Source organism: Schistocerca americana, chromosome 1, assembly GCF_021461395.2.
Source record: "Schistocerca americana isolate TAMUIC-IGC-003095 chromosome 1, iqSchAmer2.1, whole genome shotgun sequence".
NCBI lineage: Eukaryota > Metazoa > Arthropoda > Insecta > Orthoptera > Acrididae > Schistocerca > Schistocerca americana.
Window position 1 is genome coordinate 1,186,153,691 of NC_060119.1, and position 19,226 is coordinate 1,186,172,916.

At 40.3% G+C, this 19,226-nt stretch overlaps 1 protein-coding gene across 1 annotated transcript in view; it reads right to left on the bottom strand.

The window, feature by feature from the left end:
* LOC124597969 (roundabout homolog 2-like) overlaps positions 1–19,226 on the bottom strand; it is a 699,738-nt gene that overhangs the window by 121,472 nt on the left and 559,040 nt on the right. The window contains exon 3 of the mRNA XM_047135972.1: positions 6,684–6,837. Coding sequence (XP_046991928.1) covers positions 6,684–6,837 — 154 coding nt within the window. The remainder of the gene's footprint in view (positions 1–6,683; positions 6,838–19,226) is intronic.

The window sequence follows — 19,226 nt, forward strand, 5'->3', positions numbered from 1 at the left end:
ATTATTAATCGTAGAGCGTATTTCACCGCAACGGTTTCTTTTAACTGTCGATTTTCTCGACAACGGCTGAGAAGTGCATCTTGGTGCTTTGCCACATTACACCTGTGGCCATGAGCTTTTATTATGCGCAGTATGAATCGAATCTGAATTTCACAATTGGCGGCCTCCCCTTGTGAGTGTAAGTAACATCCAGTATTGCTGAACACGCTTCTATTACATTCATAAGAAAGTAATAGGACACGTTAACAACGCTAACATGTAAAAAAGAAATTCCCATGTAATGGGAAGCGAACCAACAACTTTCGATTCCAGAAATGACGACGTTATTCATTACGCTAGCACGTACCTGAGCGATGTTTAAGTCCGCTCTCGGTTATCATATTTCATCTTAAAGGCTTTTATCGTTGATGTCTTATTAAGTGACATTTAATGACAATGGTGATGTGTCTGTAAGTTTTCAGTTCTCTGTTACCTTGAAACGACACAGGCCTACTGCAAATTATAACGCAAGCGTGTTTCATTCTTAATTTGTAAATTACTGACGATAATAACTCACTCCTTAGAGAGCACTCTTACAGGAAGGCTTTAACTGTAGATAAATCATTATTGTGACACGTTATTACAGCAATAATTATAATAAACCATTCCAACGATGTGTTTTTGTATATCTCCGTCCGCCTGATTATCTGGGTGGTTACGTGCTTCCCTCCCATTCAGCGGGCCGGGGTTCGATTCCCGGTCGGGTTGGGGATTTTCTCCACTCGTGGACTGGGTGTTGTGTTGTCCTCATCATCATTTCGTCCTCATCACCGATGCGCAAGTCACAAAATGTGGCGTCGACTGAAATAAGACTTGCACTCGGCGGCACAGTTTCCCGGATGGGGCCTGCCGCCCAACGATACCATAAGCTCATTTCATTTCATTTGTATATCTCCGGTATCCGCGCATAAAATATTGTGAAAGGCCCATATCGAATGCTAACAAAAGTCAATAGCCGATCATGCGGTCGTCGATATTGTGCGTGACCAGGAATTGTAAAACGAGCTTTACCCAAAGAATCTCGTTAACAAGTGAGGCTCATTTAGTACGGACGCGTATAGGGATCTGTATCAATTTTGTGAAATACGTATATTATGTCCTGAGTTCGAAATATTTTTGAAGAGTTCACAAAATTCCAGGGAACTTTTAGAAGTCCCCTGCAACAAAAGCAAAACGAGGATAATGGAATGTAGTCAAATTAAGTCGGGTGATGCTGAGGGAATTAGATTAGGAAATGAGACACTTAAAGTAGTAAAGGAGTTTTGCTATTTGGGGAGCAAAATAACTGATGATGGTCGGAGAGGATATAAAATGTAGACTGGCAATGGCAAGGAAAGCGTTTCTGAAGAAGAAACATTTGTTAACATCGAGTATAGATTTAAGTGTCAGGAAGTCGTTTCTGAAAGTATTTGTATGGAGTGTAGCCATGTATGGAAGTGAAACATGGAAGATAAATAGTTTGGACAAGAAGAGAATAGAAGCTTTCGAAATGTGGTGCTACAGAAGAATGCTGAAGATTAGATGGGTAGATCACATAACTAATGAGGAAGTATTGAATAGGATTGGGGAGAAGAGAAGTTTGTGGCACAACTTGACCAGCAGAAGGGATCGGTTGGTAGGACATGTTCAGAGGCATCAAGGGATCACCAATTTAGTATTGGAGGGCAGCGTGGAGGGTAAAAATCGTAGAGGGAGACCAAGAGATGAATGCACTAAGCAGATTCAGAAGAATGTAAGTTGCAGTAGGTACTGGGAGATGAAGAAGCTTGCACAGGATAGAGCAGCATGGAGAGGTGCATCAAACCAGTCTCAGGACTGAAGACCACAACAACAACAACGTATATTATTGTTGGCCGCCATCACGGTTTATAATAATTTAATGTCATTTATTCTACAAAAATGAAGTCTGATCAATTTAATTTCGATTTCTTCTTTCTCAAGAGAACAGAATTTCTGAATTTCAAGGTATATAGCATCTTTATTTATCCTGAAGTCACTAGTATGAGTTTGTGCCTACTGAGCATTGCCACAGGCTTTTAGAACATTGATTTCTCAATCGGCGAATCTGCTATCACGGTCAGTTCATCGGGAGAATTATTAATCTGTTGTAATGTCTGTGAAAATCTACGCGTCCAGCAAGGACATCCATGGGTCAGCTGAATACTATAGTCGCAGTAGTGCGGTCTCCGAGGCTTCTGTATGTGAAAGTAAACCCACGATAAGGTTTTCAGTCCACCGAATGTTATTTAGCGGAGTTGCAGCGGACCGACTAAACCTTCGCAGTCCAGCGCAGGGGACTTCTAAAAGTTCCCTGGAATTTTGTGAACTCTTCAAAAATATTTCGAACTCAGGACATCATTGAATAATTAACTGTCCATAAAAAAATAAAAAAGATGTCTAATTAATAATACAAAACTAATAATATAAACATTTAAGTAAAAACACAGCTTTCTGAATTTTAAATAAAATCCTGCAGTTTTCCGTCAAAATAACAATAACTAATAATTTTCAGCCTTTTGACATTTTACGCATTTTAGAGCCCATGTACATCGGACTTTTTTCTTGTTTTGGTCCACAGCTGAAAGTGCCTATCCTACAATCGTAGCAACAATAGTACCGGTACTATGTAGATGTAGATGTCAGAGGTATCAGAAAGATGTGCGCTCAGAACTTTCGACTCTGTTGTTTCCGGACCAGGGTTGTAACACCGTAACTTAGACACTAAATACCTTTTTTTGATTCATTTAGCTTTCTGTTTTGTTCAACATCCCATCGTTGAACTTCTGTAATTAGTGTATGATTAATTCGATACTGTAATGAAGTGTAATCTCTGTAATATGCACAATATGAGCAAATATGTTTTGTCTTTCTCACATAATCTCTTTGGTTACCTTTGAGGTTGAATAATTTTGTTTAAATAATTTTTTTTAGAAATGTCAATATGTGCAAATGTTCTGTTTTATTTAAAATGTTTGTTTGCTGTTATGTAAACTGCTGACCTTCACTTAGGGTTCTTAGTTATTTTGTATGTAAAAGATGTTGTGGTTTCCCTCAGGAACGGAACTGGGTAGCGCGCGCAAATTGTGGTTGGCGTTGGTAGAAAAGGTGGAACAAAGAGTCAGTCGGAGACGAACTACCAAATTGTCAACTGCCCATGTAAAAGATGTATATTGTTTTAATATAATCCATTATGGAGTCGAGGTAGCAGTTGTCGTTATACTGGTTATCACTGTTAGCATTCAACCGCGGTTCTTACACATATTTTAACAACGCGTTTCAAGAGACAATGCTCTCATCATCAGGTTGTAAAGTCTATGTCATGAAATTAAACAGACTAAAAAGACAAAATACCATCACAAATAGTTGGGAAGTCCATAGAGTAAAACAGAATTAAAAGTATATTGGACTGTGGGTCCTCGTCTCTCCTGTAACCACGCCACAACACCTAGGCACGTCACTCCACAACAGCTCCCGAACCGGCACAGTGCGACAGCATACTTGGTAGCTATGGGACGGCCATCGACTTGTGTCAACAACTTCAATGTAAGACGAGGACCCACGGTCCAATATACTTTTAATTCTGTTTTACTCTATGAACTTCCCAACTATTTGTGATGGTATTAGGTTCTTTTTACCTGATGATGAGAGCATTGTCTCTTGAAACGCGTTGTTAAAATATATGTATAAGAATTGCGGTTGAATGCTAACAGTGAAAACCAGTAACTTGTATATTGTGCTGGTGCCGAGAGAGGCTTTCCGTGCCGCTTTCCAATGCCTCGGATGGATGGATAAAGAGCTGGAACTATTCTGAAATTGATATCTATCATCGCCACCAAGAAGTGACAGAGTCCAGCAATTCTACCTGCAAATGCACCTACCAACATGTAGTCGCCACCACATGTATGGTGAAGGATCAGCTCACATGTTTTAGTGTGCGCAAATATAAGGTAACTTATACTCGAACTCTTATACCTACCTTGATTTTTTATCCTTCTGACACATTTCCACTTAGGGTCCTTCCCATCCTAAAGTGATTACCGAGTGTCCTTATTGAAAGAACATTAAATCCCAATGTTTTACTAATTAATGCCTCTTGAACATAGTAAAAAGAAAGTTAAAGTTAATGTGGCAAGAGAGTGAGTTAAAGTAAATGATGCTTGCTGAAAATAATTTTTCTATTAAAACTGCTTATTAATATGTTGTTGCCAACTTCAAAATTAAAAGTTCTTAAAACTGAGGCTTATAAAGTGTGCTTAGTAAATGATCACAGTGCAACCTGTTGAAAATCAATCAAAGGTGAGCTATTATCTTCTAACCACATGAAGTTGTGTTCTGCTGCAGTAAGAGTTGAAAACTGCAATTGTGGAAAGTAATATCTTCACGCTTGCTAAGCACTTGTTTCTCTTATGTATTGAAAGTGCATATTAATAGTGTAATAGGATCCACAGGTTAACCTTTATGGTCTTGATAAATAACAATTAATAGAAAGACCACTATCTATGGAAACAGTAACTTCTTTTATTCAAAATTCAGTGAGAATATTGTTTTTTAGTGAAATAAATTTAACTTTCACTCTAAATAGAAAAGTATTTAGTTGAGAGAGACTTAACCTATGACCAGTTCATAATTTTGCTTTGAACTATATTTACAATTTTTTGTCAGATAGGAAGATGATTGAAAAGTAATATTGAACCTATGCCTATTATATGAATCTACAGTGAATATTGATAGTAATATTATTGAGACCATTCAGTTTGACCAAGCTTTGAAGGCAAAAGTATATGTCATTTTCTGTTACCATTATGCAAATAGCCATGTTCTCTTATAACTGTTAGCACTTTCTTTAACGTGAACATATGCAGGTGCCAGAGTTCATTGCACTCTCGTGTGACAAAGTATAGGCTGTCATTGCCCACTGAAGTTACTTATTTTCAGTTTCTTGAATAAGAATGTTACTTATTCTTACACCTTATTAGGCTAGCGACCGTTGTTATTATCATTTGGACACTGTGGATAGGCAAATTATTGTTTGTTACTGTTTAAATATTTACGTAATTCTGACTTTCACTTCCGATAAACTACCTCCGTTAGGTATTTCACGGTCAACATAAACAAAATTCCTTTCAGAGGGTAACACTACTCTGTTGCTTTATACCATAATTGCTTTAACAAGATAGTTTTATTTCACAACGTGCCTCCAACTCTAACAAGGGAACCTCCCCATCGCACCCCCCTCAGATTTAGTTATAAGTTGGCATAGTGAATAGGCCTTGAGAAACTGAACACAGATCAGTCGAGAAAACAGGAAGAAGTTGTGTGGAACTATGAAAAAACTAAGCAAAATATACAAACCGAGTAGTCCATGTGCAAGATATGCAACATCTAGGGGAGTTCGAGTTCAGGAGCGCCGTGGTCCCGTGGTTACCGTGAGCAACTGCGGAGCGAGAGATCCTTGATTCAAATCTTCCCTGGAATGAAAATTTTACTTTCTTTATTTTTGCAAAGTCATGATCTGTCCGTTCGTTCATTGACGTCTCTGTTCAGTGTAATAAGTTTAGTGTCTGTGTTTTGCGACCGCACCGCAAAACCGTGCGATGAGTAGCTGAAAGGACGTGCCTGTCCAATGGAAACCGAAAACATTTGATTGCAAGGTCATAGGTCAACCGATTCCTCCACAGGAAAACACGTCTGATATATTCTATACGACACTGGTGGCGGCATGTGCGTCACATAACAGGAATATGTTGTCGACCGACCTAACTTGTACACTAGGTGAATGGGTAAAAAGATTCTTCTACCTTGCCCGATTTAGGTTTTCTTGTGGATGTGATAATCACTCCCAAAAAAGTGATTAAAATATAAGAGTATGTCACATAAACTGCAACAAAAGAATGCAACAGGTTCACAGACGCACAGTTTTGTCTGTGCTCTGTCAAAATATGTTTTTAACCTTTTCAAATTTTTCCTTGTGTAGACCGTCAAATCCTGCATATGTCCAAGCAAATCTGAACATGTCCTGGAATTTTGGAGAGCGAAGTTGATTTTATGTGAGTGCCTGAACTTTGATAATTGTCTGAAAATAAAAAATTAAAATTTTCTCCCGAGGGAAGACTTGAACCAAGGACCTATCGTTTCGCTGCTGCACACGCTAACCACAGGACCACGGCGCTCATGGGTTTACGTCCACCTGGATGTTGCCTATCTTGCACATGGACTACTCAGTTTGTATATTTTGCTTATTTTTTCATAGTTCCACACAACTTCTTCCTGTTTTCTCGATTGATCTGTGTTCAGTTTTTCAAGGCCTATCCACTGTGCCAACTTATAACTAAATCTGAGGGGGGTGCGATGGGGAGGCTCCCTTGTAAGGTTATGGTATAACAGACGGTAGTATTATAGGGTCCCTTACCTTAAATATGTTTACCCTTGCCCATCATACTTGTAAGTTTGTAACATCACCACGGAATTGCTGTGTATAAGAGTTTGTGAAAGTTTATTTCTTTAGGTCATAAGGGAAGAGCTTTTTTTTATTAGTAACTAACAGCTCATCAAGAACTTGGTGCCGCTGCTAAAGGAGTGATCACAAAAGACGCGGATGGGTTTCAGTTCGAACAATTAGCGCCTCGCCAGTGAGTGCGGCTTACCTCTTGTTGGAGTCGAGGTCCAGCGGGTGGCCGTTCTTGCGCCACGTGACTGAGGGCTCGGGATGACCCCGTGGGGGGCCGCACTCCAGCAGAGCCGTGTCCCCCTGAGCCACGCGCGTGTTCTTTGGCTCCGCACGGAATTCGTCGCGCAGCACTGCAACACACAAATACGTCCTCATCAGCGACGAGAGTCGTGCCAAAGTACCATTTCTGATGCTAAAATTCTATAGCCTCAAAATGAAAATTAACTTGACATTGCACCTTTGTACACTACACACACACACACACACACACACACTGGTCAGATTGATTCTGTCGGTTCCTATACACCACTAAACTCCGATTCTTTACAAAATCGAACTCCCACATATAACACAACACCAAACGTCAATTTCTTTACAAATGAGTTACATTTTTAAATACACTACTGGCCATTAAAATTGTTACACCAAGAAGACATGCAGGTGATAAACGGGTATTCAATGGACAAATATTTATACCAGAACTGACATGTGATTACATTTTCACGCAATTTGGGTGCATAGATCCTGAGAAATCTGTACCCAGATCAACCACCTCTGGCCGTAATAACGGCCTTGATACGCCTGGGCAGCTTGGATGGCGTGTACAGTACAGCTGCCCATGCAGCTTCAACACGATTCCACAGTTCATTAAGAGTAGTGACTGGCGTATTGTGACGAGCCAGTTCCTCGGCCACCATTTACCAGATGTTTTCAATTGGTGAGAGATCAGCAGATGTGCTGGCCAGGGCAGCAGTAGAACATTTTCTGTATCCAGAAAGGCCCGTACAGGACCTGCAACATGCGGGTCGTGCATTATCCTGCTGAAATGTAGGGTTTCGCAGGGATCGAATGAAGGGTAGAGCCACAGGTCGTAACACATCTGAAATGTAACGTCCACTGTTCAAAGTGCCGTCAATGCGAACAAGAGGTTACCGAGACTTGTAACCAATGGCACCCCATACCATCACGCCGGGTGATACTCCAGTATGGCGATGACGAATACACGCTTCCAATGTGCGTTCACCGCGATGTCGCCGAACACGGATACGACCATCATGATGCTGTAAACAGAACCTGGATTCATCCGAAAAAATGACGTTTTGCCATTCGTGCACCCAGATTCGTCGTTGAGTACACCGTCGCAGGCGCTCCTGTGTGTGATGCAGCGTCAGAGGTAACCGCAGCCACGGTCTCCGAGCTGATAGTCCATGCTGCTGCAAACGTCGTCGAACTGTTCGTGCAGATGGTTGTTGTCTTGCAAACGTCCCCATCTGTTGACTCGGGCATCGAGACGTGGCTGCACGATCCGTTACAGCCTCGCGGATAAGATGCCTGTCATCTCAACTGCTAGTGATACGAGGCCGTTGGGATCCAGCACGGCGACTCGTATTACCCTCCTGAACCCACCGATTCCGTGTTCTGCTAACAGTCATTGGGTCTCGACCAATGCGAGCAGCAATGTCGCGATACGATAAACCGCAATCGCGATAGGCTACAATCCGACCTTTATCACAGTCGGAAACGTGATGGTATGCATTTCTCCTCCTTACACGAGGCATCACAACAACGTTTCACCAGGCAACGCCGGTCAGCTGCTGTTTGTGTATGAGAAATCGGTTGCAAGCTTTCCTCATTTCAGCACGTTGTATGTGTCGCCACCGGCGCCAACCTTGTGTGAATGCTCTGAAAAGCTAATCATTTGCATATCACAGCATCTTCTTCCTGTCGGTTAAATTTCGCGGTTGTAGCACGTCATCTTCGTGGTGTAGCAATTTTAATGGCCAGTAGTGTAATTGTCTTTATGCAAGTAACAGAGAGAAAGTTTACGAAATGTTTTATGTTTACAGTTTCCTCAAAGTGTCTAAGCGCTCTCACTATTAAGCACTAGATGAATATAAACTTACTAAGTTATGCTCCATTTTAAACAACTGCTAGTTTTTCACACATCTTAATGTCTATGATGTCACCTCCAAAATAATGTGTTGTGCAATGCGAATTCAGTCGGTAGCAAAGAGGTAATAAATTAACACGTCCTACCTCGTGCTACAGGTTTACTGCATGAAAACCGAAAAAGTAGTAAGCGATAATTTATTTCCTTTCTCTAACTGATCAAATCATTTAATTTTTTAACAATGGTTTTCTCAGATCTATGAATTTTTAAATCATGTATCATTAATACTACAGACGTTGACGCCATTCTGAAGCTCCTGGACCCTGGGGGCGGGGGGGGGGGGGGGGGGGGGGTTGGCTTCCTGAGAAGCTCAAGTACTGTGGTGTGACTGGGACAGCACTCAAATAGTTTAAATCATACCTAACTGGAAGAGTGCAGAAACTTGAAATAAGCAGTTCACATAAAATGCAAAAAACTGGTGACTTCTCAAACTGGGGAACAATCAAGAATGGGGTGCCGCAAGGTTCGGTCTTGGGGTCCTTTGCAGTTCTTAATATATATTAATGACTTGCCATTCTATTCTCACGAAGATGCAAAGCTGGTACTTTTTGCCGATGATACAAGTATAGCTATCACACCCAACAGACAAGAATTAACTGGTGAAATTATAAACGATGTTTTTCAGAAATTAATTAAGTGGTTCTCTGCAAAGGGGCTCTCATTAAACTTTGACAAAACACAGTACATACAGTTCCACAATGTAAATGGAATGACACCATTAATAAATATAGACTTCGATCAGAAATCGGTACCTAAGGTTGAATATTCAAAATTTCTAGGTGTATTCGTTGATGAGGGGTTGAACTGGAAAAAAAAACACACTGAAGATCTACTGAAACGTTTGAGTTCAGCTACTTATGCTATTAGGGTCATTGCAAATTTTGGCGACATACATCTCAGTAAGTTAGCCTATTTTCATTCTCTGCTTTCGTATGGCATCATATTCTGGGGTAACTCATCACTGAGTAAAAGAGTGTTCATTGCACAAAAACGTGTAATCAGAATAATTGCTGGAGCTCATCCAAGATTATCCTGCAGACACTTATTTAAAGAGCTAGAGAACTTCACTGTAGCCTCACAATATATATAAATTCACTTATGAAATCTGTTATTAACAATCCGAACAAATTCAAAAGTAATAGCAGTGTACATGGCTGCAACACTAGGAGAAAGGATAATCTTCACTACTCAAGGTTAAATCTAACTTTGGCTCAGAAGGGGGTAAATTATGCTGCCACAAAAGTCTTTGGTCACTTGCCTAATAGCATCAAAAGTCTGACAGATAGCCATATAGCATTTAAAAGGAAATTAAAAGAATTTCTTAGTAGCAATTCCCTCTACTTATTAGATGAATTTTTGGATATAGTAAGTGGGTAATTTCCCCAACACCCACGGAAAAAAAAAAATTAAAAATATCAAGTGTCATGCAATATTTTGTGTAATGTAATATCTTGTATAGACACCTTTTATTAACCTGACACGTTCCACATCACTACGAATTGTCGTATTCATGATCTGTGGAACAAGTACTAATCTAATCTAATCGAACCAGTAGGCAAGAGGTTTGGGTAACAGACACAGTTAGCAGAGAGTCACGTTTTATTGATGATTTGATTACTTAATTAGAAACAAACGGTCTGTAGTAGGATATAGACTGCAGATTGTTCTAAGCGTGATGGTATGCAATAGATAGTACCCATCAAAACAAGAAAATGCGCGTCGAATAAACGTCAGTCTGCAAAACACCCAGTTTGAGACTGAAAACTGGTTGCATTGGCGCTCCCGTCAACATGGTCAACAGAGTATTTTCATGTCTTTCTGCATCCTAGTACTTTAGGTACACTGAGCATTGGTTAACCTGCACTCAACTGTGTTATTCTAGTTGTGAGGTACTGTACTGTTTATTTCCAGAAACTACTTGCAGCCTTGGGTATTTACCGTGGTGTCTTACCTGCTTGCACAATATTTATCTTTACTGTTGTACTATTTGTATGTATAAATAGTTCAGCGTATTCTCTTTTCTCATTCCCACTACTGCTACTCGATATGCGATATGGCAATAATTTCTAGTATAGAAGTATCCAGCAAACCCGTGCCCCCAATGTAGAAAATTATTCATGTTGCTGAGAAACACTCGTTAAGCAGTTCGGCAGACTCTTCCAGGCTCCTAGTCATAACTGCTAATAAAGTAGACTGGCAGAAGCTCAGTTCCTTGATATTTTAGGAAGTTTCGCCAAAAGTTTCACGCCCTTAAACGTCAGTTCCATAGACAGTTTCAAACTTTGTATGCGTAGATTCATTTACTAACAAGAGTTGTCACTGTAATGCTTTGGCAGCATTCTCAGGATTTTATTGTTCCACTTTCCACGGCGAGATAGCTGCAGAATACTCGCTGTGGACTTTAATTTACTTCAGGAAGAGTGCCAGATTTGCTGCGAAGGCCGCAATATGGCGCTGATGCACCGCACTGGCGCCCCGTGACAAATGATGCTTCTCTGGGGAAACAAATGCCTGCGAAGAGCACTGCAGCAATAAAGAAGGCAGAGGCGGCTGCAGGAACGGACTCCCTTCGCGATAAGGGCGGCGGTGGACGGAAACGGGAAGTGCTGTCCGTTTGCACCATCTGAAGCAGCTCTTGGTGCAACGGCTTCATTGCATGTTCCAGTATTGATTTCTGATACTACTAATACCTTCCAACAGCTCATGGGATGTACTGTACTCATATTTCAGCATTATACTTAATGTTAAATATCTAGTATGAGCAATACTTACAAAACTAATTCAAAACTAGGAACAGCCAGTCTCTTCTTAATCGGTGAGAGTTTTAGATTATGTGATCGAAGCAACTGTATATTTATTTTGCCGAAAATACCGGAATGTTTATTTTGTTTCTTTTCCCTTACACAGGTAAGCTGTCGAAAACAGACAAACCTTCGCTTTTTCATTGCCGATATTTCCGTATAATTTGTTAAATTTACACGGTTATTTCTCATGTCGTCCGTATTTCACCAAACATTTTTCTTGTATTTATTTAACTACAGTGAAACAATGCACGAGATTTGAATTTAAAGCTTTTTACTAGCATCTGAAACAACTAATAGAAAAATGTATTAACATTTATAAACCTAGAAAAGGTGTATGATACTGTAACATAAATAAGTTGTGACTGTGGTTAGGAATAATGATGTGTAGTACTACAGCTTGCGTCATATACTGTGAGTGACCTGTTCAGTGAAAATGGGTAATGTGTAATCACATGAGTTACAGATCAACAGAAGACTTCGAGAGAGTTTTCCACTGGCAAGTCTGTTTAAAATGTATGTGAAAGAAGCGTTAAAGATATCCGGAAGTAAATGTAGTCCTATGGGAATGTTAGTGGCAGATGATTAGCTATACTCTCTCCTACTTGCTGATGACCATTGCCAAAGATAGTGGAGACTCTAGTTATATACTGGGGAATATGTTGAACAACATTATAAGTGGAGTTTGAAAAAAACACAAATAAAACCGAGAATAAGACAGTAACCAGTAAAAACAGCATGATAAAAAAATGATGGAAATTTTAATATTAAATGTTGTTCTTCTGTTTATATGGCTAGGTATAACTGCGAATGGCAAGAGTGTGGAAGATATTAAAGACAAGATTGGACAAGGCAAAAAGGTTACTGGGCAAAATTAAACTCAGTATGCATATGCAGTGTTATCAACGACGTGATCATGTCTACACGACTATAAGCATTGTGACGAATATTCGTGAGCCCACCACGTTAAACAGGTATCTTATAACAAGCGTGCTTTTTAGGAGCACTGTCACAGGAAACAATTAAAGCTTTTTTTATAAATCACTTTGTATTGTCCAGTGGTTATATTTTCGATTCCCCATCCCCCTCTGGTATTCTGAAGAGGATGAAACAGTACACAATCGAAAATAGCTTTGCCTTTGTCCAGTGATTAATTTCAATATTTCGCGTGGTCGCTAAATTTTAAATCCATCTTCTTGTGTTTACAGCTGCGGATGTTACAGATGAAATGTTTGCAGATTGACAGAAGGCAATGTACCAGCGATATCGCATTTGTGTAGCAATTCATGTACGTATCAACAACAGAACGTGACGTGAAATCAATATCTGTATATGATTGTTTTCTGTGTCGGTACGTCGACGTGAAACTAGTAATATAGGAGTATATATATGGGATCCCAGATATCAACGAGAAGAAGATTACACATGAAAGGATCGTGATTACATTTCGCTGTTTCGTTAATCCTCAGATTAACGAGCTTGTAATTTCCGCGAAATATTTTCGAGTGACGATCTTCGCTCTTCAGTCGTAATCTGGCAACTTTATTAATAACAGGGAAACATCAAATACTTTGTAGCTGTAGATTATCAAACGGCGACGAGAAACAAAATTTCGTAAAAAGTATCATCATCATCATCATCATCATTTAAGACTGATTATGCCTTTCAGCGTTCAGTCTGGAGCATAGCCCCCGTAAAAAGTAATTTCATAAAATTCAGTGGATGGATAAGAATACATTTTCTTTAATTAACAAAGAAGCTGTCTCTGTTACGATTGTCGATGTATGTAGATGCTGCCTTATTCGAAGTCCTAAATGGTTTTAGAAATCGATATTAACCACATTCAGTAAACGAATAGCTTGAATCAAGCTCTGAACATCTCACTGATCGCGAAATGTGTCAGTACTTTACATCATCGTGGTGTATTAGTCTTTCATAAGAGTTCTTAGGAAACGATAACGTTCAAAACAGTATAGCAGTTACGACCGTTTGTTGTCTCTGTCCGATTACATTTGTAAACCAACGAGTAATCACTGATGATTCTCAGCGACCAAACTTTTCAGTTTAGCAAAATAAACATGCAGCCCATTTTCGTTGGAGTTCGAAGGTAATGTTAACAAGAGGGGGGGATCCAATATTAGAATCACAATTTAAGAGCGCTTTGAAGGACTTAAGATCAGTTAAGGCAGAAGGAATGGATAAGATTTCATCGGAATTTCTAAAATCGCTAGGGGAAAGGTCTGTTTACGTTGCTGTGTAGAATGTATGAGTCTGGCAATATGCCGTCTGACTTTCGGAAAAATAACATGCACATAATTCCGAAGACTGCAGAAGCTGACAGATGCGAGAATTATCGCACAATCAGCTTAATACCTCATGCATCCAAGTTGCTGACAAGAATAATATAGAGAAGAGTGGAAAAAAAAATTGAGGATGTGTTAGATGACGATCATTTTGGCTTTACGAAAGGTAAAGGTACCAGAGAGGCAATTCTGACGTGCGGTTAATAATGGAGGCAAGACTAAAGGAAAGCCAAGACATCGTCATAGGAGTTCAATTATGTCAAATGGTACAAGATGTTCGAAATTATGAGAAAAATAGAATACACTATAGAGAGAGACGGGTAATATACAATATGTACAAGAGCCAAGAGGGAATGATAAGAGTGGACGACTAAGAACGAAGTACTCTGATTGAAAAGGGTGCAAAACAAGGATGTAGTCTTTCTTCCCTACTCTTCAATCTGTACATCGAAGAAGCAATGATGGAAATAAAAGAAAGGCTTAGGAGTGGGATTAAAATTCAAGGTGAAAGGATATCAATGATACCATTCGCTCATGACATTGCTATCTTGAGTGAGTGTTAAGAAGTCTGAACAGTCTAAGGAATACAGAATGTGGATTGAGAGTAAATCGAAGAAAGACGAAAGTAATGAGAAGTAGCAGAAATAGGAACAGCGAGAAACTTAACATAGTGATTGACGGTCAAGAAGTAGATGAAATTAAGGAATTCTACTGCGTAGGCAGCAAAATAACCAATGGCGGACGGGGCAAGGAGGACATCAAAAGCAGACTAGCAATGGCAAAAAGGGCATTCCTGGCCAAGAGAAGTCTATTAGTATCAAACGTAGGCCTTAATTTGAGGAAGAAATTTCTGAGAATGTACGTTAGGAGCACAGCATTTTATGGTAGTGAAACATAGACAGTGGGAAAACCAGAAAAGAAGAAAATCGACACATTTGTGATGTGGGGCTTCAGACGAATGTTGAAAATTAGGTGGACAGATAAGAATCTGAAAGGAAAGAAATATGTGGAAAACACTGACAAGGAGAATGGACAGGATGATGACTTCCATGGTACTAGAGCGAGATGTAGAGGGTAAAAACTGTAGAGGAAGACAGAATTGGAATACATCCAGCAAATTATTGAGGACGTAGGTTGCAAGTGCTACTCTGAGATGAAGAGGTTGGCACAGGAGAGGAATTCGTGGCGGGCCGCATCACGCCAGTCAGAAGATTGACGACTCATAAAAAAATTAACAACGGTCATCAGAGTGATTGCCCCATGAGCTTTGTTTTTTTTCTGTTTGTAACATGTTTCGTTTTTTTCCGATACGTTATTTAGTGTACTTTTAGCTTATTTTTATTTTTTAAATCTTGAAAATATGCAGTTCGTAAAAGACCTATGTTGACAGACACATAATTTTCTTAGAAGGTTTGCGTGTTGGTGCCAGTGACTTAAGAATAAGAAAAGAGCTCTCACGTTTGCTTACCTACTAAAATTTGGATAAATTCGAAAGCATAGTGTTGTGGCGTAACAAGCTAGTTACGCCACACTGAGAAGGGAGCCGAAAGGCACGCGTATACACACGCCGACTGGCGTCAAGTCTGGAACAGGATACGTTATGACTGCTATAAAGAAAATACGTAGCTTTGGAATATACTTAACTTTTAATCACTCCTTGTGATACATCTCTCTTGACTATACAATTGAGACTCGTAAGATACATGCACTGTTACAATTGGCGCCTTGCTAGGTCGTAGCCATGGACTTAGCAGAAGGCTATTCTAACTGTCTCTCGGCAAATGAGAGGAAAGGCTTCGTCTGTATAGTCGCTAGCAATGTCGTCCGTACAACTGGGGCGAGTGCTCGTCCGTATCTCGAGACCTGCCTTGTGGTGGCGCTCGGTCTGCGATCACACAGTGGCGACACGCGGGTCCGACATGTACTAAATGGACCGCGGCCGATTTAAGCTACCACCTAGCAAGTGTGGTGTCTGGCGGTGACACCACACATAGTAGTTTTCCATCTTTGAATATGGTTCCAAGATAATGTTGACCACCCTTACATTAAATAAGGTGACATGATATAATGATTTTCAGTCTGAAATGGATGAGAAACAGAAAAACGGAAAACATTTTTTTGTTTGCTGGTGACAAGCTGTGAAGTTATAGTAGACAAAGAAGCCTGCCTATCCAAATTAACAAGTATCGTCTACGAGATTTCTGAGCAACTTGTTTTCCAAATTGGTATTCTAGGCCTTATTTGTAGCATAGCATAAACGTACAATGTTTCATGGCTCAACTGTGTAACATGTCTCTTTAGTTACATCTGTAAACCAACATCAAGTTTAAGGCCTAATCGTCAATACTGTACTTTGTATATGTAAACAGCTTTAAGCCAAAATTCAAGTAACCTACACGAGATGTTATCAGGTATTATAATTTTTCGATATAATACACACGAACCCAATAAAGATAGCACAGAAAGTGCTGAAACATATCTGCGTAAGGCAAAAAGAAAACAAACTGTATCTTGCATAAGGTGGAATTCCTCTCCAAGATAGATGGTAGGTATGTCTATTTGCTGCTCTGTCGGTACCAAGATAATCTGCTTCACTGCAGTTCTTCCAAAATGGAGATGACTCTCGAATTTCGTAACTTTCGTCTGTTATTTGAGCGGGCGGAAGAAGGGGAAGGAGGGAATGTAGGGGAAAGAGAGGGGTGAGGACAAATAGAGGGAGAAGCAGCAGACGAGGAAGAACTGTTATCTGTTCGAATGCGGAGGCAGGGGAGCGATCAATATAGGAAAACGCAGTCCAATTAAATTTGTTCTCAACTCTCATTAATCACGAACGGTTATTGAACGGGCGACGCTATAAAAACCAACCACCGGATTCGGTGATAAATGGAATTTTAGACAAAGGCATAACGCTTATTCGGGACGAATTCGCTAGGCCCCGCCCGCGGAACTTTGCTGATTGCAGCGGCGGACCGTTATTTCCGGGACGTTTTTAGCGTTATGTGCGCGCAGCGCCGCCTTGCCAATTTTGTTAGTGACGTCATATTCGCTCCCGGACTGGCACTGAGGCGTTCGTAGCAAGAAAGCGCGAGAACTTGAGCACCTTCAACGGTGATATCGCGCAAGTGACTATGAATGGTTCCTTACTAGTGTGATCCATATGCTTCAGAACAGTTCAGCGTGTTTTTTAGTTACGGCATGTGGCAGAGGGTACTTCGTGTGCCACTGTCGATTGCCCCTTTTCCTGTTCCAGTCACGAACGGTGTACGGAGGGAGCAACTGTTTGCACGTCTCTGCGTGAGTGCTAATGTCTCTTCTTTTGCCTTCGTCGTCTTTCTGTGAGATATTCGTAGGAGGAAGCAATATGTTGGTTTTCGCCTCTGGGAATGTACGCTCTAGGAGTTTTGAAAGTGACCTACACTGTGATGCACAACCCTTCTCTTGTTGAACCTATCGCTGGAACTGGATGGGCGTGGTGCTTTCGCACATACTCAAAGACCCTGTGGCGAAATGCGCTGCTCTTCTTTGTATCTCAAGTTCCTCTACCAGTCCCACCTGAAAAGGGGCCCACACTGGCTAGCAATATTCATGTGTTGGTAGGACGACGGTTTTGTAAGAGTGGATTAGATACTTTGTTGGTTTCGTCGATTCATAGCGGGAAATCCTCGAGGATTTGGAAACATGTCAGGAAAACGAAAATACATTACACGTATTCTCAAAACAACTGATATATAAGTATACAGAAATTTTTAACAAAATATTTCAATAGTGAAAATCGGAAGCAAGTAGTATTAACAAACGACTAGTTTCAGCTGATTATATAGTCATCTTCAGATATATTATGAAAACCTGTGTACTGAGAGCTCCTAAAATGAGGCTAACCCATAACGTCTGCATTACAATGGGCGCTCATGTAGGAGATGTACCTCAATAAAATAGCGGAATATACTACTGAGATAAAATATTACGTATTTACGAACCGTCTTTCAAGTCCGCATTGATATGCAGTATTTTGCATACAGTATCGTTACACCAGTAACCTGTCAACAAAGTCATGATAAGTACAGAAATTGTGGTAGTATGTGGCCCATTAAGAATTGTCATAAGACTCGAGAAGGCCATACACTACTAGCGTTTCTGTACGTATCATGGCTGGTATAACGATTCTGTATGCAAAATACTGTATACCAATGCAGACTTGAAAGACGTGTCACGAATAAGTACTATTTTACACCAATAGTGTATGCCATTACTTTGTTGAGATCCGTGTCTTACATGAGCGTCCCCTGTGAAGTAGATGTGTTTTGCACTTATTTTCCGAGCAGACACCAAACGTGTTTCTTATAGTCGATCTGAAATGGTAGGATAACCAGCTGAAAATAGTCATCAATGTTATTTACTTCGGATCTCGACTCTTCAGAGATGTTATTAGATTTTTGTTAACTTTATGTTCTGGGTTCACAGAAGTTCCTTGCTTGTTGTGTGGGTGGCATAGGTAAGCAAATGAAAATCATTGATGTATAAAGGTTTGGCGAAATCATTTTCTGCCTTGGCGTATATCAACAATTATATGGCTGCATGCTAACAATTAAAAAAAAAGAATTTGTATTACTTCATTTGGTTTCTCTGACTTTTTTTGGCTTTCTGTCCTTCTTCTTCTTCTTCTTATTGTTTTTATTTCTACCGAGTCCTGAGTTCAGACTATCCTTGATGTTGCATATCTTACGGATGGACTGCTCACTTTGTATATTTTGCTTATTTTTTTCATAGTTCCACACAACTTCTTCCTGTTTCCTCGATTGATCTGTGTTCAGTTTTTCAAGGCCTATCCACTGTGCCAACTTATAACTAAATCCGAGGGGGGTGCGATGGGGAGGTTCCCTTGTCAGTAGAGGATGTTAGGTTACAACAGTGGTATGGTATGTGGGCGTCTTTCAGGTTCAAATGGTTCAAATGGCTCTGAGCACTATGCGACTTAACTTCTGTGGTCATCAGTCGCCTAGAACTTAGAACTAATTAAACCTAACTAACCTAAGGACACCACACACATCCATGCCTGAGGCAGGATTCGAACCTGCGACCGTAGCGGTCGCTCGGCTCCAGACTGTAGCGCCTAGAACCGCACGGCCACTCCGGCCAGCCGTCTTTCAGGAGTAGATGCACGTCTACCAACTTTCGTTTATGTAGCACAAGTCCTTCTCGGTATTCCGATCTTTTTCCGTCAGTGTATATCGTATTATAATTAAATAGTTTATTATTATCATATTAAAACATTTTACATATTTTGTTTTGTTGTTATTAAAATCATACACATCTGTGGCGTGTTAAATGTGAGGGTGACGGCAAGTTATATTTCGAAGAAGGGGATTGGAGGGGGGGGGGGTGAAGACAAGAGAGATAGTGTCAGTAGCATCGCCACACACCAGAAACGAACCTTGGGTCTGCGCCTGACTCAACTGTAGTGAACG